Here is a 24,875-nt window from a genome sequence, read left to right as displayed (position 1 = left end):
TGGAGCACCCAGGGCTTGAAACAGTACCCATATGGGGTGCCAGCGCCACAGGCAGAGGCTTAACTCTCTAGGCCACAGCCCTGGCCCCTATATTATCTTCTGCAATGCACATGATGTACTTGTAATATTTCATTTGTTTCAATGTTTAAAAATCACATCTCAAAAAAAACCCAGAACTTATTAAATATCCAAGGAGATCATTGAAAGCAAATAAAAGTGTGTAACCTATGAGAATAGATGTGAACGCTAAACTTCTTTGATCTAAAATAATGAGTCTAAGGAAAGATAATCTATATTTGTAAGATCCTAAAGTTGATAGAGGTATAAAAGTAGGCACAGATTTGTTTACAAAATCTAGATAATTGAAACTTATCTTTACAAAAATTGAGAAAAGGTAAGAGCAATGATTTTTCATAATGGGAATTAAAATCAAAAAAATTATCTATTGCAAGAAATGCAACATACAAAATGTAATATCCCAGGATATTTGGTGCAGTGGTAAAGATACCAAACAAGACAGCCTCACCTCTCCTGCTGACTCCAGCTTCCTGCTAGTGCTCACCCTGGAAGACAGTGGTAGTGACTCAAGTCCTTGGGTTCCTGTCACCCACATGGGAAACCTGACATAAACTCTTGCTCCCAGCTTTGGCCTTGGACCACCCATGGCTTTTGCAGGCATTTAGGGATTGAACCAGCTTATGGGAGCTCTATGTGTGTGTCTCTTTCTTTCTCTCACATAAAGGAACAAAACATCTTTAATGCCATGTCCCATGATATTTAAAATATTATACTCTTAAATTTTTTAATTTATGTATTTAGTTATTTTATTTGAAAGACAAAAAGATCTCCCATCCACTAGATTGCTCCCCAGATGTCTGAAGCCGCCTGGCCAAAACCAGGAGCTGGAGTTTCAACCCAGGTCTCCCACATCGGTGGCAGGGACCCCAGTCCTTCAGCCATTAGCTGCTACCTCCTAGGAAGCTAATACATATCCAGGAAGCTAATACATATCCAGGGAGTGCAGCCAGGATTCAAACCAACACTGTGATTTGAGATGTAGGCATCCCAAGCTGTGTCTTAAACGTTACACCAACACCCGCTCCAGAATATTAAACTCTTTAAAGTATTCATTCGATTAGAGACACATTTCTTTTTTTATATATATATACAGAAGATTGATTTAGTATATATTAAGTAAAGATTTCATCAGTTTGCATCCACACAGAAACACAAAGTGTAAAATACTGTTTCAGTACTAGTTATAGCACTAATTCACATTGGACAACACATTAAGGACAGAGATCCCACATGAGGAGTAAGTACAGAGTGACTCCTGTTGTTGACTTAACAATTTGACACTCTTGTTTATGGCGTCAGTAATCTCCCTAGGCTCTAGTCATGAGTTTCCAAGGCTACGGAAGCCTCTTGAGTTTGCCGACTTCGATCTTATTTAGACAAGGTCATAGTCAAAGTGGAAGTTCTCTCCTCCCTTCAGAGAAAGGTACCTCCTCCTTTGATGGCCCGTTCTTTCTTCTGGGATCTCACTCGCAGAGATCTTTCATTTAGGTTGTTGTTGTTTTTTGTTTGTTTGTTTGTTTTGTTTTGTTTTGTTTTGCCAGAGTGTCTTGGCTTTCCATGCCAGAAATACTCATGGGCTCTTCAGCCAGATCCAAATGCCTTCAGGGCTGATTCTGAGGCCAGAGTGCTGTTTAGGACATCTGCGCTTCTATGAGTCTGCTGTGTATCCCGCTTCCCATGTTGGATCGTTCTCTCCCTTTTTTATTCTATCAGCTAGTATTAGCAGACACTAGTGTTGTTTATGTGATCCCTTTGACTCTTAGACCTATCAGTGTGATCAATTGTGAACTGAAATTGATCACTTGGACTAATGAGATGGCATTGGTACATGCAATCTTGATGGAATTGAATTGGAATCCCCTGGCACATTTCTAACTCCACCATTTGAGACACATTTCTTGCATTTTTTTTTAATTCCAGATCTGCACTTGGAATAGCTAGCTGTTATAATTTGGAAGTTTTTCTTAATTCATGATGTTGTTTGCTCTCTTTCTTAGATGCCAACAAAGGCCAGATGCCTTACTCAACAGCGTCCCTGCCACCACCTCCACCATCCCATCCAACAAGCCAACCACCTTTGCCAGCATCTCACCCAACACAACCGCCAGTCCCAAGCCTACCTCCCAGAAACATTAAGCCTCCATTGGACCTAAAGTAAGCAAAGATGACCTTGCCATTTCTTTGCCAGTTCCTTGCCATATCATGCAAACCATGCTTCACTGAGTGCTGAGAATCCATGAGGCTACCATGGTAGACAGCTGGCAGGGAGGAGGGGAAGGGCTGCATGCGCAAGGCAGCTCTCGTACTCTTGCTTATCTGTTTGGCGTTGGGATTCCTCTTAAGAACTCATTTAAAGAAAATTCTCACTGCCTGTTAAAAAGCTCTGAAGTTTTCTTGAAGACGTGAGTCACCACGTCCTCCACTATCACTATCACCACCACTGGTATCATTGTCACCACCACCATCAACACCCCTTCTACCATTACCGTATTTCACCGACTGCCTATGATGTGCGAGGCATTTTATTTCTGTAATCTCTAGGACCTGATGGAGCAGGGAATAGTGCCATCATTTCACATATGAGGAAATAGAAACTTTACAGAGGCCAAATAACTTCTCCAAGATCACTCAATAGTGCAGAAATCTGGACCAGTGCCAGTCTGAGGTCAAAGTAAGTGTGTAATTTAAACCACCATGAGAAATTGCCCCATTAAATAAAAAATATAGGTCTTTTATCATCCTTCAGTGTTTTTCAGTAAACTTTTAGGGAACTCTGCCTATTTGAAGCCTATTCTTTCTTCTAGTTTCTTAGATTGTACTCTTTAGAAATATCAGAACTGTATGGGTGCAATGCATGAATTGTAGACATTCTAATTTATAATCCATGGTTGATCAGAGTAACTGGTTGAAGAAAAGGCAAGTAGAAGATTGGAATAACGTGAAATGTCACTGAAAAAAGAAATATTAGGACAAAGGCAAGCACAGATCCTGTGTTAAGACATACTAGATTTTACATTTCCTCTTGTAGAATTTTTTTCAACCTAATATTATATTTATTTTTAAGATAACATTTTTAACTTACATTATAATCAAAGGCTTAATGAGTCTCCTAAATAGTTAAATTTTTTTAAAAGTACAAAGCTCGTAGTCCAGCAGGAAAATAGGCAAGGGCTATATACAATAATCAAATGAAAAAATGTTCCACTTCATTCATATAAAGTAAATTTTAAAATAGTCATAAAATCACTAAACTGTAGTATATAATAGTAGTATATAATTGCTATCAATTTGTTTGGCAAAGACAATTCAGAGTTTGATAGAATACTATATTTGCAGTGCAACTGATGCACACAGGTATTTTTCATTTAGCTGTTTTTTTTAAATGTAGCTCCTACAAATGGAGGGAGATTATGCAGTATTTTTCTTTCCATGTCTGACTTATTTCACTCAATATGATGTCCTCCAGTTCCAGTCAGTGTTTTGCAAGTGATAAAATTATCTTTGTGTGTGTATGTGTGTGTGTGTGTGTATGTGTGTGTGTGTAAAAAACATATTTTCTTTATCCATTAATCTGAGACATTTTGATTGATTCCATATTTTGGCTATTGTAAACAGTGCTGCTATGAACATGGTGCACTAAGTATCTCTTTCATACAATGGGTTCACGTCTTTTGAGTATGTTGTGGGATTGCTGGGTCATATGGCAAGTCTGTTTCTAGTTTTTTAACAAATTTTCCCACTGCTTCCCATGGAGGCTATACTAATGTACAACTCACAGAGTATATGAGTTTCCCTTTCCCCACATTTTCTTCAGCCATTTGGTGCTCTCTGTCTTCTGGATGATAGCCATTCTGACAAAGGGTAGAGTGATATCTCTTGTGGTTTTCTTTTTTTATATTTATTTATTTGAAAGGCAGAGATACAGAGAGAAAATGAGAGAGACAGACAGATCTTCCATCCACTGGCCAAGGATGGGCTAGGCCAGAGCCAGGAGCCAAGAGCTTCATCCAGGTCTCCCATGTGGGTGCAGGAGCCCAAGCACTTGGGCCATCTTCCTCAGCTTTCCCAAGTGCATTAGCAGGAAGCTGGATCAGAAGTAGAGCAACTGAGACTCGAACCGATGCTCACATGGGATGCTAGCCCTGCTGGCAGAGGCTTAGCCCTCTATGCCACAGCACCAGCCCCCTCTCATTATGGCCTTAATTTGTATTTCCCTAACAGCTAGTGATATTGAGCATTTTTTCATGAATTTCTTGGCCATTTGCATTTTTTCTTTTGAGAACTATCTATTCAGGTCCTTTGCCCATTTCTTAACTGGATTGATTGCTTTTTTGTTGTGAGTTTTTTGAGTTTAATATTCTAGATATTAATCCTTTATCAGAAAGAATGCTTGCAAATATTTTCTCCCATTCTTTCAGGTGTCTCTCCACTCTACTGACTGTTTTATTTGCCATGTGGTAGCTTCTAAGCTTGATATAATCCCATTTGTCTAGTTTTGCTTTTGTTGCCTGCACTTTGGGGATCTTATTCAAGAAGTCATCACCTACACCAGCATCTAGAGTGTTTCTCTTGTATTTTCTTCTAGTAGTTTCATGGTCTTTGATCCATCTCGTGTTGATCTTTGTATATACTGAGAGGTAGGGATCTAATTTTATTCTTCTACATATATACATCCAGTTTTCCAGCACCATTTATTGAAAAGATTATCCTTTCTCCAATGCATGTTTGGGCACTTTTGTCAAAAATTAATTGGCCATATGTATGTGGATTAATTTCTGAGCTCTCTTTCTGTTCCATTGATTTATATAATGATTTTATGCCACTACCATGCTGTTTTAATTTGATAGCTTTGTAATATGCTTTGAAATCAGGTATTGTGATGCCTCCAACTTGACTTTTTTGTTTCCTGAGGGCTGTTTTGGCTATTCTGGATCTTTTGTGAGTCAATTTGAATTTTAAGATTGACTTTTCTAATTCTGTAAAGAATGTCATTGGTATTTTGATAGGGATTGCATTGAATCTGTACATTATTTTAGGTAGTATATACATTTCATGATATTCCATGAGTAAGGAATATCTTTCCATGTTTGCATGTGTGTCCCTGATGAGTGCTTTCATCCATGTGGTAGAGTTTTCATTATAGAGATCTTTCACTTCTTTGGTTTCATTTATTCCTGAATCTGATTTTCTGTGGCTATTGTGAATGGGATTTCTTTCCTGATTTCTCTTCCAACAAGTTTATTATTGGTATATAAAATTGCTACTGTTTTTTGTATGTTGATTTTGTAACCTGTAACTTCACTGAATTGCTTTATCAGTTCTAAAAGATTTTTTGGTAGAGAGCTTGGGTTTTTCCATGTACAACATGGATATCGTTATTTCCCCTTTTCCAACTTCAATGCCCTTTTTAACTTTCTCCTACCCAGTTGCTCTTGCTAATACTTCCAATACTATTTTGAACAAGAGTAGAGAAAGTGGATATACTTGTCTGGCACCAGATTTAAGGCAATATGCTTTCAGCTTTTCCCTGTTCAGTATGATATTGGCTATTGGTTTGTCATATTATAGCATTTGTAATTTTGAGGTACATTCCTTCTATATCTACTTTATGAAAGACTTTTATGAAGGAATGTTGAATCTCATCAAATGCTTTCTTCACATCTAGTGAGATAATCACATGTTTTTTGTTTTTCATTCTGTATATATTCTGTATAATGTTTATTGATTTGTGAATGTTGAACTGCTTTATCTCTTGGATAAATCCCACTTAGTCATAATGTATGATCTTTTTAATGCTGTGCTGGATTCAGTTTGCTAGTATTTCACTCAGAATTTTTGTATCTATGTTCATCAAGGATATTGGTGTTTAATTTTCTTTCTGTGTTGTGTCTTTGCTCAATTTTGGTATCAGATTGATAAAGAGTTTGGGAGAGTTCCATCTTGTTCAGTATTTTAGAACAGTTTGAAAAGTGTTGGAGTCAGTTCCTCTTTAAATGTTATGTAAAATTCAGTGGTAAAGCCATTGGGTTCTGGATCTTTCTCTGATGGAAGAGTTTTAATTACTGCTTCAATCTTGTTGCTCATTATAGGTCTGTTTAAGTTTTCTGTATCTTATTGACTTATTCTTGGTAGTTATATATATTCAGGAATTTATTCATTTCTTTGAGGTGTTCCAATTTGTTAGCATATAGTTTTTTATAGTAGTTTCTTAAGATCCTTTTATTCCTGTGGTATTGGTATCAGTTGTAATACCTCTTTTTTCATTTATAATTTTATTTATTTGACTTTTTCTTTTCTTTGTTAGTCTGGCTATTTATCTATTTTATTTATCTTCTCGGAAAATAACTTTTTGTTAAAAATTGTTTAATGTGGTTCTCCTTTATCACAAATACATAACATCCCAACATCTTTAGTATAATTTTGTTTCTCTTGAATTCATCTACTGGATTGGTATTCTTTAATTAAAATACTTAATTTCCATAATCTGTATAACAACAATTATGAAAAACAGTATCGAATTGACATCAATTTCCTTAAATACTTGATGATAGTATTTTAGAGCAGGTACTGAAAACATATTTGTCATGAGTGGCCACCACTACTTTCAACTTCATTATGCTTTTTTTTTAAGATTTATTTATTTATTTGAAAGGCAAGCATACAGAGATTAAGAAAGAGACCATGAGAGATCTTCCATCTACTGGTTCACTCCCCAAATGGCTACAATACCCAGGGCTGGGCCCGGCAGAGGCCAGGAACCAGAAGTTTCATCGGGATCTCCCACATGAGTGGCAGAGGCCCAAGTACCCAGGCCAGCTTCCACTGCTTTCCCAGGCACATTAGCAGGGATCTGGATGGGAAGCAGAGCAGCCAGGAGTTGAACAATGCTTGAACAGGGCACCAGTTTTGTCATAGGCAGTGGCTTAGCCTGCTGTACCACATTGCCAGCCTCGGTTATGCCATCTTGGGGGCTAAGGATAGTAAGTAAAGTGTTAGAGAAGCATGTGGCTATTGTCTAATATATGGCCTGCTATGTTCACTTCCATTAACTATGTACCACCCTTCCAGGCATCTGAGCTTATAAATGCTAACTGAAAGACTCTAATACCCTGCGATATTCAGCTACCAAATAAAAGTGTAAGACAAGTGCCTAATAACATGTAACAGCTAAATAAATATTAATTTTATCAAAATTACTAATATACTTATTTGTAACTGATTTCTGTATAACTTATTTTCCTTTCATATATATTGAATCCTGTCACTTTTTTCTCACATTTGTCTTTCTCTGCTCAATTTAACTCCTGAGGTTTTTGACCTCGTTACTTCTAGATTGTATTTTGTGATCCTGTCCTAGCTACTGACTTCAGTGAGGCATCTGAGTCCAGTGCAATTCTAATGAGAAATTGTAAGAAATGACGTGATCATGAATTCCTGAACATTTATGATGCTTGAAGGCTGGTAATTGTTTGGCTAAAGAAATTATTAGGAGGAGAACCATTTGGCACTGCTCCTACTGTTTTGTGGGTCCCTGAGCCCACGTATAAGTCTGATCGATCACTTCAAGAACTCATAGGATCTGCATAGTCATGGCTAAAAGGTATTACAGCCAGTAAAGAGATAAGGTCCAGGCAGTCTTTGGAGAAGTCCAGGCACAGGCTTCTAATCTCTCTCCTTTCAATCCGAGGAGGATGCACTGAGAGCTCTTACTGCAGTGATGAAAGTACAGTGCTTGTGTAACGTAATCCCAGGAAAACCCATTAGAGACAGTGTCAAGGTCTTTACTGGGGCACTTGCTGCATGGTAACCCCCAAAGGACTGCAGTTCTAGAAGAACAACCGATGTTCACCGTAAGTCACACGGTTTTAGTCTAGGCACAACAAAACACTCTTATCAGTTGAGAAACTTTTCAAGTCGGATACAGTTTTATACAAGCTGAGTTCCCATATGCAAGCTGTGTGTCAGCCTTGGTGGTAGGAGCACTTGAAGGTTGATTGTCAAGAAGAGAGGCATGAAAGCTAAGGACAACCAGAAGTAATTTTTTTTTTCTAAAGGGAAACTGTGGTGCACAGTGAAAGACTTTTAAGTTCTGCAGAAAGTGTATGTCAATTCCAAGATGAGGAGATATCTGGGTTGAAAAATTTCCCCCAGTGAGGTAAGCTGTTTAGAATGCATAGAGGAAATGAAATCAAAATGGGACTTGATGTTCAGGTTCAAGAGCTCACACAAAGACCAAATGTATGGGGTGGTTTTTAGATAGAACTGTGAAACACAGAGGTATTTCGACGCCTTTTCTCGCATTACCACCTGCACAAAATTTCTTTCTTTTTTCTTTCTTTTTTTTTATTTTTTATTTTTTTGACAGGCAGAGTAGACAGTGAGAGAGAGAGAAAGGTCTTCCTTTTCCATTGGTTCACCCCCCAATGGCCACTGCAGCTGGCACACTGGGGCCGGCGCACTGCGCTGATCCGAAGCCAGGAGCCAGGTGCTTCTCCTGGTCTCCCATGCGGGTGCAGGACCCAAGGACTTGGGCCATCCTCCACTGCCCTCCCGGGCCACAGTAGAGAGCTGGCCTGGAAGAGGGGCAACCGGGACAGAATCCGGTGCCCCTACCAGGACTAGAACCTGGTGTGCAGGCGCTGCAGGCAAAGGATTAGCCTATTGAGCTGTGGCGCCAGCCAACTGCACAAAATTTCTACATGGCTATTTCCCAAGTGCTCCCTCTGCCGGCCTGAGCATGATCCTCCCTTTTTTATTCAAAGGTCACTCTGCAGTTAAGGTCTAATAGTTTGTTTTTGTTTATTTTTTACATTCATTTGGCAAATACTTTTTGAGCCACTATTTTGTGCCTTTATAACAGGAGTTCAGGGAATATCAACAAACAAAACAAAGATCCCTGACAAAGCAGAGGGGCAGGAGATGAAGGGAGTCCAAATAATAAAGAGGTAAATGATGCAAAGGACTTTAGGCAGTAGCAAGTGCTGTGGGAGAAACTAGAGCCAGGTTGGGTGGTGAGGCTGGGGCTACAGAGAGTGGGCCCCAACTTCTACCTGAAGACGTGAGGGTGGCTTCCTTTATGGAAGGTAATATTGGAGCAGAGACTCTAAGGCAGTAAGGGAGTTACATATGAAGATATCTAGAGTGGGACTGTTCCAGGCAGTAAGAGCGATAGAACAAAGACCCAAGATATTCAAGGACAAGGCTAGGGGGTGGGCAAGCAGTGGTGACTGGGACTGGACTAGAGTGACCAAGGGGAGGAGATTTAGCAAAGGAGCTCACGTAGGGCCCCCAGGATTGTGATAGAGTTGATGTCTCTTTTACTGAGTGCAATGAGAGCCCCTGAAGAGTTTGAGCAGAGCAGTGATGTCTGACTTAGGTCTTACAAAGATCATCTTTTTAAAAAATTATTTAATAAATATAAATTTCAAAAATACAACTTTTGGGGCTGGCGCCATGGCTCAATAGGCTAATCCTCCACCTAGCGGCACTGGCACACCAGGTTCTAGTCCCGGTCGCATTGCCAGATTCTGTCCCGGTTGCCCCTCTTCCAGGCCAGCTCTCTGCTGTGGCCAGGGAGTGCAGTGGAGGATGGCCCAAGTACTTGGGCCCTGCATCCCATGGGAGACCAGGAGAAGTACCTGGCTCCTGCCATCGGATCAGTGTGGCGTGCCGGCTGCAGCGCGCCAGCTATGGCGGCCATTGGAGGGTGAACCAACGGCAAAAGGAAGACCTTTCTCTTTGTCTCTCTCTCTCTCACTATCCACTCTGTCTGTCAAAAAAAAAATACAACTTTTGGATGATAGTGGCTTTTTCCCCCATAACCTCCCTTCCACCCACAACCATTCCATCTCCCACTCCGTTCTTCATCAAGATTCATTTTCAATTATCTTTATATACGGAAGATCAATTTAGTATATACTCAGTAAAGATTTCAACAGATTGCACCTGCACAGACACACAAAGTATAGAGTACTGTTTGAGTAGTAGTTTTACTGTTAATTCGCATAGTACTACACATTAAAGACAGAGATCCTACATGGGGAGTAGGTGCACAGTGACTCCTGTTGTTGATTTAACAATTGACACGCTTATTTATGACGTCAGTAATCACCTGAGGCTCTTGTCATGAGCTGCCAAGGCTATGGAAGCCTCTTGAATTCACAAACTTTGACCTTATTTAGACAAGGCCATAATCAAAGAGGAAGTTCCCTTGTCCCTTCAAAGAAAGGTACCTCCTTTTTTGAGGGCCTGTTCTTTCCACTGGGATCTCACTCACAGAGATCTTTCATTTAGGTCATTTTTTTTGCCACAATGTCTTGGCTTTCCATACCTGAGAAATTTTCATGGGCTTTTTAGCCAGAGCCAAATGCCTTAAGGGCTGATTCTGAGTCCAGGGTGCTGTATAGGGCATCTGCCATTCTATGAGTCTGCTGTGTATTCTACTTCCCATGTTGGATTGTTCTCTCCTTTTTAATTTTATCAGTTAGTATTAGCAGATACCACTCTTGTTTATGTGATCCCTTTGACTCTTAGTACTATCATTATGACCAATTATGAACTTAAACTGATCACTTTAACTAGTAAGATGGCATTAGTACATGCCACCGTGATGGGATTGATTTGGAATCCCCTGGCACGTTTTTAGCTCTACCATTAGGGGTAAGTCCGAGTGAGCGTGTACGAAGCTGTACATCTCCTCCTTCTCTTATTCCCACTCTTATATTTAACGGATATCACTTTTCATTTAAATTTAAACACCTAAGAATAATTGTGTGTCTTAACAGCTCTGTTGAGAAGAGACAGTGAGGGGGTGAATGTCAAAGCAGGGAAACCAGGTAAACAGAGTGTGCAGAAGTTCAGGCAGGTGCTGTAAGTAGGATGAGTGTTTTGGAGGTGGTGAAAAGTGGGTCTGGATCTGTGTTGAGAGTAGAGACATCAGAATTTGGCTCAATAATCCACTGCCTGTGGCGCCGGCACACTGGGTTCTAGTCCCAGTCGGGGCGCCGGATTCTGTCCCGGTTGCTCCTCTTCCAGTCCAGCTCTCTGCTGTGGCCTGAAGGGCAGTGGAGGATGGCCCAAGTGCTTGGGCCCTGCACCCACATGGGAGACCAGGAGAAGAACCTGGCTCCTGGCTTCGGATCAGCGCAGCGCGCCAGCTGCAGTGCACCAGCCACAGTGGCCATTGGAGGGTGAAACAACGGAAAAGGAAGACCTTTCTCTCTGTCTCTCTCTCTCACTGTCCACTCTGCCTGTCAAAAAAAAAAAAAAAAAAAAGTTTAAGAAAAAAAAGAAAGTAGAGACAGCATAATTTAGATTATGAGTAGGAAAGGAAGTGAGGGTCAAGACTGGCTTCCAGTATTGGGGCCTGGGTGACTGCAAGGGTGGTGCTTCCTTGGTTGAAAAGCGGAGGCTGGCAGGAAGCAAGCCTTGTGTGGAGGTAAGATCAGGAGCTCGCCATCAGGAGTTTCTTACCCACGTAAGAGATGTTGACCGGCAATTAGATGTCAGAAGTGGGGGTTTGGGAGAGTTCTGGGTTTAAAACACAGATTTGAGAGCTTTAGGAACATGTTCCATTCTTAAAGTCACAAGATATGTAAGGATGACCCAGGAAAGGAGTGTACAAGGCAAACAGAAGAACTGAGCCCTGAGACACCCTGGCTCCAGGACTTCTGGGGAAAAAGTGATATTCTGTCTTGCTTATTAATATTTTTTCAATACCAATAAGCCTGTGGGTACTTGCAGCCTATTCAGAGAACAATTCTGAATACTGGCTCAAATAGACCAGACAACATGGTAAGTTTTAAGGATTTTATTCAGTGAGAGAAATGCATAGGAGGATGAGGACTTTATCTAAAGGAGAAAGAAAAGTCTAGAAGCTAAGTTGGGGTCCATACCAAGCAGAGAGCAGGCCAGGAGCAAGCCACATGCAGCAAGGATGCAGGCGGGAAAGCAGGGAGAGGCGGCCTGAAGGCCACGTGCCACGAAGGCACGGGTAACAAGGGCAACAAAAGGGGGGGCACCATGCTCCAGGCCTCTTATCCACTTCCAAAGTGGAGTGGTTACATAGCCTGATGGGCAGGTGGGCGTACAGGTGGGGTCAGGCAGGGGCATGAGATCACACAGGGGGCGTGGTGAAGGTGTGATCTTCCAGCTCACAAATCTAATCAATGTATCCTATCTGCCTGCCTACATCAAAAGGAAGTAGAGAATACAAAGGAACAGCCAGGAAAGCGGTGTCCTGGAAGCACCCAGAGAGGTGGCAGGGACGACTGTGACAGATGCTGCTGCTCAGGGCCACATAAGTGAGGACATGGAGGTCAGCAGGTGGTGGCTGGCAGGAGAGGAGGGATGCAAACCAGAGGGAAGAGTTTTAAAAGGAAGTGAGAGAAGGAATTGGCCAGAGCAATTCCCTTTGGTCCATTGAGGATCAAAAGAAAGCAAAGAAATGGGATTAAGAGACTTTTTCAAAGAAGAAAAGAACAGCCTGTTTGTATGCTAATGGGAAAACCCCAGCAAAGAGGAAAGAATGATACAGTAAGAAGGTGAGGATTCCAGGAAGGAAGGACCAGAGCCATGGGAATCCAGCGAGACTGAGTCAGTGACTGAGAGCTGGCTGCTGTCCCTAGGGTAAGAGTGGGATCTGGAGCTGGGATCAAGGAAGGAATTTCTGGTGGCCCTATCACGTCCAGCCTGTTTCTCCTGCTTCCAAAACTGTTTGCAGAAGTTGTTTGTTTGTATCATTCAGGTTCAGGATGTCTTAAGGGTGCAAAAGGTTGTAGACAGGTGAGAATCAGAATTCATAAACAGCTTTAAAAATAAAACCATTGAGGCCTAAGTTATGTAATATTTTAAACTGTATTGTTTCCCCACCTAGTGGTCAGAAATCAGTTCAATACACTTTCTGCTATTTTGTTCAAACATTTGAAGAGCATGTTCAAATCAACATCTTTTAGTGTAACACACTTCCTGTTACCATGTCAAAAAGCAGATTATAACTAACTAATTCTACATAGGAATACAGAACCACTGGTTGAGTACATTGGTATAAAACAAATTGCTACATGGTTATTAATAATGATGAAGACAGGAAAATGAGGTCATGAGAAATAATAAACAGTGGGAAGAGACCAGGTTAGAAAAGGAAAATGAAACAGTTTTTGCCCAAAAGGTTGTTCAAGGTTAGTTTAAGGCTTGTGGGACTTTGGGTATTTGGGTTTTGTTTTTTCTTTCTCAACTGTAAAATTTGAGAAGGAGTGAGAATTAATTGGAAATACTAAAATGTTTCTGGAAGCTGAGACGTATCAGTCATCCACTGCCTGATGATAGTTTTACCTCATTCCACGTGGAAAGTTTAGACTTGAGCAACTCACAGATTTAAAATTCCTCAATGGGTAAGTGTAAGGAAAAAAAAAAAAAGCTGCATGATTTCATTCACAGTAAAGGCAAATGTGTCACTTAGATTTCCTCTTGAATAATAATTAAAAGCTGAATTCAAGAACCGCGAATAAGGTATAAAGGTCAACATGGAGTCTGATAGGTTCTGAGAAGGACGTGGTATAAAAACAGAGAACTCTGGTGAAAGTCCTTCCTGAATGGACTTATTATCACTACTGATAAGCTTCCTTTTCTTCTCTCGCACCCCAGTTTCCCAAGTCTCTGGCCATGACTAGTCGCATTGTCTTCCTCCTAATCCCTGTGTGGGGCTTTCTCAGGCCTGGAACACTCCAGCAATTGTTGATGGTTTGATCTGGGCTTCGGCCTGACATTTGCACCTAGTTTGCTTCCTCATCTTTTTCCCTTTCATTCTTCAGTGCTGTTGCTATCGAGATCACTATTCCACATTTATTGAATATTTTCATGTTACATATATAATGAATTCAGACCTGCATAAAGTGGCACAGCGCTTTATATGCTGTAATGTTGGGCTCTCCGCAGGCAAAATGATATGAATAATAAAGGCTGTGCATAAACATCCAGGCACAGACCTTTGAATGTGATACAAATACCCTTCATTTTACAAATATTTGTTATTCATCCAGGTGTTTCAGGAAATAAGCTGTAAGCTCAGTGGTCTTTTAGATTTAACATCCTTTTTCACAAACTAATTCATTTTAGTAATAAAAGTTTGTTTAGTCTCTTGGTATTATTGGAACATCATTAATTCATCAAAAAAGCAAAGGCCCATCACAACAGGAATTATTCCAATAGTTTCATGAAAGTGACAGTCATAATTATAAACTAACAAGTGCCAATCCCTTTCCTCAAAGTGTTTGTAGTGAGAAAAGAAACCTGCAGTTCACTATCATAGATGGATAGATGAGACCTAGAAATAGCAAGGAGCCAGCTTAGGAGAGCCAGGACTAACTCCATGGAGGAGGAAGGGTCTAGGAGAAGCTGAAAGAATGCAAGAGAAGACGATGTGAAAAGAGGAAATATGAGATAAAGCTGTAAAAGCACAGGGCTGATAGTGAGAACCTTGTACTCCATGAAAACAGCTATAGATTTCATTCTGTCCGTGTGTTTTGATCTTGAGGTACTTGCATGTGTCTGATTAATACTCAGTTCATTTAAGTCAGTAACCCCAAGTCCTAATTACATAACTGTTATTTTATTTATGTATCTAGTAAGTTTCATTTAAATAATTTTTCAATGGGATTCTTTGATTAATGATTGAACAACCAAATGGCTCAAAATAAAGGCTTTTAAATCACTGCTTCTGTTTATAAATATTTTTAAAGAGAGAGAGATATCTTCCTTCTGTCAGTTCATTCCCCAAGTGACCACAACAAGGGCTGAGCCAGCCAATGCCAAGAGCCAGGAACTCCATCCAGGTCTCCCACAAGGGTTGCAGGAGCCCAAGTACTTGAACCGTCTTCTCTGCCTTCTCAGGAACATTAGCAGGAAGCTGGATCAGAAGCTGAGAAACTGGACTTGGTGTCACAAATTGGTGGCTTAACCTCCTATACCACAATTCTAGCCCCTTCTGTTTTTAAATTTAAATAAGCTCCTTAGGTGTTTTATACTGCATGTATAAATTTAATTTAATTTACTGATTTTATTTTTAACCATTTCAAAGACGTGTATGGACAGATCTAATGACCTCACTAAGCAAAACCCTCCCAAGAACTTAAATGACTTCTAAATCTATTAAATCTCTTAAATATTCTGATAGTATTTGCAATTGGATTTTTTATACTGTAAAAGAAGTATATTCATTCCAAAAAAAAATAGTAAGTACATAAAATACAGAGGCAAGGAGAATAATCTAGTGAGCTTTCCTGTCCACCTTACCTATGGCAACAATTATTAATTCACAGCCAGTCTTCTTCCATCTGTACTCCTACTCACTTCCCTCTTCTTAGGTTATTTTAAAACTAATACAAAATGTCATATAATTGCAATACAAAACATTTTAGTAGGCATTGCTAAAAATAGACTTTGTGTATTACTATTAAAATAACGCCAGCATTCAAATTCCCAGCTGTCCCTTACATTGTGTATATGTTTTCAGTTTGTGTGAATAAGAAAGCAGAGCGCACATCTTCATTGGTGTATATGTTTTATAATTCTCTGTTAAGCTGTAGGTTGACTCTCTTTATTCCTTGCCATTTATTTGTTGAAGAAATCAAGTTGTTTGTGACTATTACCCATGGTGTAGATTTTGCTCATTGCTTCTCTGGAGTATTTGTATTTGTATAGTTTTCTTGTTTCTTTCTCCACTCTATATTTCCTAAACATTGTTAGTTGGATGTAGAGCTGGTTTGATACAATTTAGTTGTATTCTTTCTTCCTGTTTTGTTCTGGGAAGACTAATTCCTAGATGATGGTGTGTCTTTTATCAGGAGCTCATCCTGTATACCTCTTTTTTTTTTAACTTTTATTTAATGAATATAAATTTCCAAAGTACGACTTATGGATTACAATGGCTTCCCCCCCATACCGTCCCTCCCACCCACAACCCTCCCCTTTCCCACTCCCTCTCCCCTTCCATTCACATCAAGATTCATTTTCAATTATCTTAATCTGTATACCTCTTTTTTCAAAAAATACTGATTTATTTTTTTGAAAGGCAGAATGAAAGAGACAGAAGGAGAGACGGAGAGACAGAGGAAACTTCCATCCACTGGTGTACTCCCCAGTTGCTGGCAGTAGCCAGGGACTAGGCCAGGCCAAAACCAGGAGCCCAGAATTCCATCTAGGTCTCCCACATGGGTGGCAGGGACTGCAGTACGTGTCATCATCCCCTGCCTTTGCAAGCTCATTAGCAGGACCCGAAGCGGAAGTACCAGGCTTCAAAATGTCCCTCTGCTAGGGATGCAGGGGCACCAGCACCTTGACTCTGTTTTCAGATGGGAGCAGCCATTGCCATTCAGTATCTAGAGTCCTTACTTTTCAACTGAAATTTTAAAAGCATAAACCATACACTTTAAATTGATGCAACAAGCCTAAGTCAATAGTCTTCAATATAACAAATCTCTGAAATAGTACACTTAATATATTAATCATACATATATTATTACAATGACTAAAACTTATTCCCTGAATGTTTCTACTGTGAGTTTGGCTTACTCCACCATTTCTTTATTCAATTCTGAAGTTTGGACTAAAAAGCCTCACTAAGCAAAACAAGTATCAGGGCCTTTATACTTATGTAAATAGAAAGCTAACTACATATTCATTTTTCAATTTTCATTTTTTTTTTACAAAATGAATTAGATCAACAATTGATTGCTAACTATGTTTGCCATATTGGGTGAAGAATGAGACATATGTCCATGGCAATTCTCTCTGAGTTACTAAGGTACCCACCGAGCTCATTTTACACTAAGAAGGCACTCCTGCCAGACATCTTTCAAGTGGGGTTAGTTTGCAACCAACATCTCTTGGGAAAAGTAACATTTTCCTAATTGTTTTAATGGCTTGAATATTTAATAAGAGAGTGATATAATCATGTTTTTGGTGTTAGAGAGATCGCTTTGGCAAAAGTTGGGAAGGGACTGCCAGTGTGGGGGTGAGAGCTATTCTGATCACTAGAAGACTGGCCACATGGCTACTGCAAGAGTCCATACTAGAGGTCAGGTAATCCTGTTCCCGTGTCAAGCAGGAGAGGAAGAGATGGAAGCAGGACATGAATTTCTAGGAAACCTAAGTAGGTGGAACTGACAGAACTTGATGATCCATTTCGTTTAGGACTGAAGAAGAGTGAGAAATAAAGGATGACTTGGGGCCGGTGTTGTGGCGCAGTGGGTTAATGCCCTGGCCTGAAGCACTGGCGTCCCATATGGGTACCAGTTCCAGTCCCGGCTGCTAGACAAAACAAAACAAAACAAAAACCAACAAATGAAGTTGTAGGATAGTGACTCAAGAAGCAAGAAGTGAGCTAGTGGCACTGTGGCACAGTGGGTTAAAGCCTCAGTCTGCAGCACCAGCATCCCATATGCACACCAGTTTGAGTCTCAGGTACTCCACTTCTTATCCAGCTTCCTGATAATGTGCCCGGGAAAGCAGCAGAGGATGGCCCAAGTCCTTGGGCCCCTGCACCCACAAGGGAGACCCAGAAGAAGCTCCTGGCTCTTGGCTTCAGATTGGCTCAGCTCTGGCCATTGCAAACCATTTGGAGAGTGAACCAGCAAATAGAAGACCTCTCTTTCTATATCTCCAACTCTCTATCTAACTCTGTCTTTCAAATAAAGAAAATAAATCTTAAAAAAAAAAAAAAGAAGAAGAAAGCTGGCACCACGGCTCACTAGGCTAATCCTCCACCTGCGGCACCAATACCCCGGGTTCTAGTCCCGGTTGGGGCGCCAGTTCTGTCCCATTGCTCCTCTTCCAGTCCAGCTCTCTGCAGTGGCCCGAGAAGGCAGTGGAGGATGGCCTAAGTGCTTGGGCCCTGCACCCACATGGGAGACCAGGAGGAAGCGCCTGGCTCCTGGCTTCGGATCGGCACAGCACGCTAGCCGTAGTGGTCATTTGGGGGGTGAACCAACAGAAGAAAGACCTTTCTCTCTGTCTCTCTCTCTCTCACTGTCTAACTCTGCCTGTCAAAAAATAAAAATAAATAAAAATAAATAAAAGAAGAAGAAGTGATCCAGGAGATATTTCTCATGGAGACAAACAAAGGGGACTCAAGGGTACTGTCAAGGCCACAGAGCAATCAAGTAGGAGGCAAACTGAAGGGTGTCCAGTGGATTTGGTCACTTAGATTTTGAAGAGTAAAGAAGAGGCAAAAGAAGACAGATTGTAGTCAATAATGAAACAAGTGGAAGGAGAGGAAATGGAATCAGTGGGTATAGACAGCTTCTTCCAGCTTGGCTAGGAAAAGGAGGGTTATCTTGCAATAATGTGGAGAATTCAGAGAGGCATAGAACAGTGTTTCTTTTGTATGACTGGCAGTAAGGAGCTGAAGGAGAACAAGAACAGTGAGAATTTTAGGAATAGGGAGAAAAGAAAGAAGAATGTGAGTAATATCTAGATACCCTAAAGAAAGGGGGGAATTGAAGGAGTTTAAAGGAAAAATAATTTAGAGAAGAGATCCTTTTTCCCATTCCTCTCTCATGTTTTCTTTTTCATTTTCAGAGGTTTTGTGAATGAAGAGAATCAAGATGGTGCCATGAACACTGATGGTAAGGGGAGAAAGATATTTATTTGTTACCTTTGGTACAGGGTTTGATTTAATCACTCTCCCAGGGTCTTTCATGGGTTAGCATCATCATGGGTCCATGCAAGTCCCCATTCTTCTTTTACTTACTTGTTTATTTCTCTTTATCCTCACAACCTGCTCCCTTTCTTCTTCCTTATATAAACAATATGTTCTAATGTATTCAATGTGTATGTATATGTTAGTGCACATTGTTTGCATATTGTGGTATGCATGTATAGACAAAATTACATAAGCAATTTAAGTTAGGAATTACTGTTTTTTATACACTCAATAAAATGTGGGTTTTTTTTTTTTTGAGCTAGCCATGTTACTGTGTATGTATTTAATCTGCTACTACAAACTACTACCCAGTACTCCATTGGTATGGCCCCATATTTTACTGGACTACAATTCATTGGTGCTACAATGCATCTTCTTAGGTATATCCCCACGTGAACTTTGGTGAGACTTGCTTTAAGATATATACCCAGAAATGGAATGGCTAGTCACAAGCCATGGAATATTTATGTTGACTAAATAAAGATAGGTCGCTCTCTAGAACAGATGCCTCTGTCTTCAACAGGGCATGATAGTTCCCACATGACTATCTTTTACTAGCACATGGCATTGTTCAGCTATCCAATTTTTTCCAGACTTATTTGTATAAAATTATTTCTCATTTTAATTTTTATATTTCAATTCATGTTAATTTTCATTTCATGGTTTTCTTATTTTTTTTTATTTTTTTTATTTTTTTTTTTATTTTTTTTTTTTTTTTTTTTTTTTTTATTTTTTGACAGGCAGAGTGGACAGTGAGAGAGAGACAGAGAGAGAAAGGTCTTCCTTTGCCGTTGGATCACCCTCCAATGGCCGCCGCTGCAGCCGGCGCACCGCGCTGATCCGATGGCAGGAGCCAGGATCCAGGTGCTTTTCCTGGTCTCCCATGGGGTGCAGGGCCCAAGCACCTGGGCCATCCTCCACTGCACTCCCTGGCCATAGCAGAGAGCTGGCCTGGAAGAGGGGCAACCGGGACAGAATCCGGCGCCCCAACCGGGACTAGAACCCGGTGTGCCGGCGCCGCAAGGTGGAGGATTAGCCTATTGAGCCACGGCGCCGGCTCATGGTTTTCTTTCTCTTGAGTTTGAGCACTTGATTTGCTTATTAGTCTTTGTGGTTTCCTTTTCTATAAGTTGCCAGTTCTATCCTTTGACCATTTTTTTTCTTGGTTAACTTGCAGAAGTTTCTTTACATTCCAGTGATTAACTCTACGCTGTTTCAAACAATTCAAATTTCTTCTTCCATTCTGCCATTGGTTATTAACTTAGCCCATGCTGTCATTCATTGCATATAGATGAATTTTCATGTAGTCAAATTAATTCATTTTTGTCTCTTTTTAAAGATTATTTTATTTATTTGAAAGACAGAGTTACAGAGAGAGGGAGAGACAGGTCTTTCATCTACTGGTTCACTCCCCAAACAGCTACAACAGCCAGAGCTGAGCCAATCTGAACCCAGGAGCCAGGAGCTTCTTTTAGGTCTCCCAAATGAGTGCAGGGGCCCCAAGCACTTGGGCCATCCTCTGCTGCTTTCCCAGGGCACATTAGCAAGGAGTTGGATCAGCATTGGAGCAGCAGGGACTCAAACCAACGCCATATGGGATGCGGGCCTGAGCTTTAATCCTCTGTGCCACAGTGCCAGCCCCTCATTTTTATCCTTTAAATTTTATTGCACAAGTTCTTGTCCAAGGAAAAGTTCATATTTTTTGTAGGAACCATCATTTGTATTTGTGTCTTTGATCTCTTTGTATTACAGTTTAAGAATTTAATAGAAATCAGATTTGTTATCTCATGTATGAAGTCGGTTTGTTCATCACGCACTATATTTTAAACAATCTTTCCTTTTCCCATTAACTATTATAAAATATACTATAGCACCATTATACTATAGAATTCTATAGGTATGTGTGTGCTTGTGTGTATATTATGAATGTGTCTATGTAAACTTATGTACTCTACATTATTCCATTAACCTATTTGTCTATTCTTATACTAATATCACATTATTTGCATTACAATTATTCTTGTTTATTATTTTTATTATTAACTTATATACAATTAGTATCTGATAATTAGTTGATCTTACACTAAACTCAAGCAACAATTTTAAAAACTTAACTAACTCAACTTATTTGATATAAGAAAGCAAGCCCTTGGGAACAAATGAGCCTAAAATTATGAACTTGTGATTTTTTTCATAATAACTTTTTCCACATAAGCCCATAGAATCAAATGTATACACATTTTGTAAAGGGAGTAAAGGGTGTCTTCATTATTTTTTGACCTTGCATTATTTTATAAAAGCCAATGAAAGAATTTTATAATTATTTATAAGTCTCAAAAAGCCATAGTAAATATCTAAAGCACATAATTTATTCTATACTTTCATATCTTTTATAAAGCATGAGTTTGTTAAATTAGAAACTATTTTGAAATTATCATGTTATATCCAATCATCCTAAAATGATTCTAACTATTGTGTATTTTTTTAACTTTTATTTAATGAATATAGATTTCCAAAGTACAGCTTATGGACTACATTGGCTCCCCCCCCCATGACTTCCCTCCCACCCACAACCCTCCCCTTTCCCGCTCTCTCTCCCCTACCATTCATATCAAGATTCATTTTCAATTTTCTATATATACAGAAGATCAGTTTAGTATACATTAAGTAAAGATTTCAACAGTTTGTGCCCACATAGAAACACAAAGTGAAAAATACTGTTTGAGTACTCATTATAGCATTAAATCTCAATGTACAGCACATTAAGGACAGAGATCCTACATGAGGAGTAAGTGCACAGTGACTCCTGTTGTTGACTTTACAAATTGACACTCCTGTTTATGGCATCAGTAATCTCCCTATGCTCCAGTCCTAACTATTGTGTATTACATTTTATTCTTTTTTAAATCCTGTAGGTCCTGGAAACATAGAAGAGGTGAGATTTGTTTCCTTTTATTCTCATTATATGGCTATAACAATGTATTTAACAATTACCGTATCGTGATTCACTTTCAAACAAATAAAATTCTTATGAGCAATGATAATATTTTTCTATTTAAATTCTTCTAAATGCTTGAGACATTAAATACCAATCATTGCATTGACTTGTAGTAATGTTGTAGTACTGAATAAACTTAGGTCTGGATACACATCTGAATTAAAAGGCAAAACAGAAAATAAAATATTTTTTTCTGCTTGCTAAGTCTCTCTTTAAAAAGTATTTTAAGCATTCCAAACGTGCATGCACTTAAATGATATAAACTTGCAAATATTGTTTTGAAAAGTATTTGATCAATGTAGTATGTGTATGTTGCCTTTTTGAATAATCAAAGTCATTCTTTATCAATGCTTTCTTGACAGGAACAAGAGAGTGATGGAGAAACATATGAAGACATGTATGAATTATACTTTTTACCAAATTTTTCTTCTAAGATGAATATAATATTTTGTATGATGGGAAGTTGGTATTCAACACTAGGGAAAAAAAGTTACTTGTTCAAAATTTTGGCTTATCATGGTAATCTTTACTGAAATACAAAGGAGTAGAAATTCCTTACTTCTTCAAGGACTTTAAGACTCTGTTAAAAGGCTGTACTATAAGAGGCCACAGACCCACAGAATACTAGATAGACTACAGGAAGGAATCAGAGACAGGAATGTATAAATCATACTCTCTGTGTGTCCTTAGGCAAATGAATTACTTTGTGCTATTTTATGTGTTATACCTTCTTCACCTCCTTGCAGCACTTTCACCTATGTAGGTGCTTTGAGAAATAATTTAGCATGGCACCCAGATTCCAAAGTTTCATCCTAGTAAAATAGAAAGTTACCAAAAAAAAAAAACAAAAACAAACAAACCTCCAAAATGAGTTTCTAGATTGCCTAGGACCAAGGCATTTCTTGGAAAGTGGGTGGAAGTAGACATGAATAAGCTATCTTATCACGTTAATCTCAGGTATCTTAATTTTCTCTATCCAAGTTCTTATGCCGCCAATTTGCACTACAGTTTCTGAGCCAACGTTAGCATGTGCATGAGAGAGAGATTCATTCTATTCATGCTGACATGCAGCAAGAATGGACCCTTGATAAACAGTGTCTTGCACTTGCTGGCAGAAGCTGTAAGGGGAAGCAGAGCCTTGGGAAGGTGTCTTTAGCTATGTGCCGCCCATTGGTTTTAAAAACAGACTCACGCTTCCACGATTTTAACAACCCTTAGCGTTTTACCTTCATCCACGTTTCAGATACCACCTTCAGCTGTGGTTGCAGGTAGAAAGCTCTCTGCGGGTATAGAAGCAACCTAACAATCTGTGTTCACAGAGAAGCAACCAAAGAACGAGAGAAGAAGAGGGAAAAGGAGGAAAAGAAGAGACTAGAGCTGGAGAAAAAGGAGCAAAAAGAGAAAGAAAAGAAAGAGCAGGAGATAAAGAAGAAATTTAAAGTAAGAGCTTGCTTGCTGATGGGTAAAAGAGCAACTTTTCTTTATAACCTTCACACAAAGAAGACCTTACATCATTGGAGAATTACTTAATTGTTGTATTTTTATAAAGCTTATATGTAATGAATGCAAATTTCATAGGTACAACTTTAGGAATATAGTGGTTCTTTCCCCCATACCCACCCTCCTACCCTGCCTCCCACTCCACCTCCTACTCCCTCTCCCATCGCATTCTTCATTAAGATTCACTTTTAATTAAATTTATATGCAGAGGACCAACTCTATATGAAGTAAAGATGTCAATAGTTTGCACCCCCCACACACACAACATATAAAGTACTGCTTGAGAACAAGTTTTGCAGTTAATTCTCATAGTACAACTCATTAAGGACAGAGATCCTACATGGGGAGTAAGTGCACAGTGACTGCTGTTGTTAATATAACAACACTCTTATTTATGACGTCAGTGATCACCTGAGGCTCTTACCATGAGCTGCCAAGGCTATGGAAGCCTTTTGAGCCCACAAATTCTGTCATTATTTAGACAGAACCATAAACAAAGTGGGAGTTCTCTCCTCCCTTCAGAGAAAGGCACCTCCTTCTTTGATAGTCCCTTCTTTCTGCTGGGATCTCACTCACAGAAATCCTTAACATAGGATATTTTTTTGTCATGGTGTCTTGGCTTTCCAAGCCTGAAATTCTCTCATAGGCTTTTCAGCCAAATCTGATTGCCTCAAGGGCTGATTCTGAGATTGGAGTGTTACTTAAAGCGATTGTCTTTCTATGATTCTGCTGTGTGGATTGCTTCCCATGTTGGACATTCCCTCCTTTTTAATTCTGTCTTTTATTATTACCAGGCACTTGATGCTGTTTATATGATCTCTTTAACACTTAATCCTATCTATATGTTCAGTTTAACATTTAATATGATCACTTTAACTTAATTGTTGTTTTTAAAGAGTAGCTATCTTTACAACTATATTTTCTTGCCTAATACACTCCCTTAAGATCTCTACAGTAAATAAAATGCAATATGATAAAAATCCAAATAAAGTAATTTGCTTATAGCCAGTGAGCAATCAGGAAATTTTATGTTGATTGAGTGAGTGAATACTGGATTACTAAAATCCATCTTGGCTCCCCCCGTTGCCTATTTCATATTGGTCTACTTAGAGAACTTAGGACCACACAGATATCTTAGTGGCTTATATGACAGCTGGGGAAGGGACACACACGTGTCTCCTAAGTGAACCACATGGGCCCAGCGCCATGGCTCACTTGGTTTATCCTCTGCCTGTGGCACTGGTATTCCATATGGGCTCCGGGTTCTAGTCCCGGTTGCTCCTCTTCCAGTCCAGCTCTCTGCTGTGGGCCGGGAGGGCAGTGGAGGATAGCCCAAGTGCTTGGGCTCCTGCACCCGCATGGGAGACCAGGAAGAAGCACCTGGCTCCTGGCTTCGGGATCAGCGTAGCTCTGGCCATAGCAGCCATTTGGGGTGTGAACCAATGGAAGGACGACCTTTCTCTCTGTCTCTCTCACTGATAACTCTATCTGTCAAATTAAAAAAAAAAAATGAGATTTCCATGAACTACTCTAATTGCTGGTATCTAGACCCAACTTACATTTTTGCCCTTATTTTGAGCCTGTGTTTATGTTGATTTC

The 24,875-nt window shown here is 39.7% G+C and overlaps 2 protein-coding genes across 8 annotated transcripts in view; both read left to right on the top strand.

The window, feature by feature from the left end:
• Nucleotides 1-23,210, top strand: part of C9 (complement C9) — a 222,970-nt gene extending 199,760 nt beyond the window's left edge. The window contains exons 12-16 of the transcript XR_016220048.1: nucleotides 2,076-2,232; nucleotides 18,655-18,701; nucleotides 21,694-21,713; nucleotides 22,139-22,173; nucleotides 23,096-23,210. The gene's annotated coding sequence lies outside the window, so the exon portion shown is untranslated. The remainder of the gene's footprint in view (nucleotides 1-2,075; nucleotides 2,233-18,654; nucleotides 18,702-21,693; nucleotides 21,714-22,138; nucleotides 22,174-23,095) is intronic.
• The window catches only part of FYB1 (FYN binding protein 1), a 182,310-nt gene that overhangs the window by 123,462 nt on the left and 33,973 nt on the right, over nucleotides 1-24,875 (top strand). For all 7 annotated transcript variants that reach the window (XM_008262140.5, XM_070056664.2, XM_008262138.5 and 4 more), the window contains 5 exons: nucleotides 2,076-2,232; nucleotides 18,655-18,701; nucleotides 21,694-21,713; nucleotides 22,139-22,173; nucleotides 23,096-23,216. In XM_008262140.5, coding sequence (XP_008260362.3) covers nucleotides 2,076-2,232; nucleotides 18,655-18,701; nucleotides 21,694-21,713; nucleotides 22,139-22,173; nucleotides 23,096-23,216 — 380 coding nt within the window. The remainder of the gene's footprint in view (nucleotides 1-2,075; nucleotides 2,233-18,654; nucleotides 18,702-21,693; nucleotides 21,714-22,138; nucleotides 22,174-23,095; nucleotides 23,217-24,875) is intronic.

Source organism: Oryctolagus cuniculus, chromosome 14 (assembly GCF_051225735.1).
Source record: "Oryctolagus cuniculus isolate XC-2025 breed Fujian yellow rabbit chromosome 14, ASM5122573v1, whole genome shotgun sequence".
Lineage (NCBI taxonomy): Eukaryota > Metazoa > Chordata > Mammalia > Lagomorpha > Leporidae > Oryctolagus > Oryctolagus cuniculus.
The sequence above is the reverse complement of the archived record's forward strand: the minus strand, read 5'-3'. Positions and strand labels throughout refer to the sequence as shown.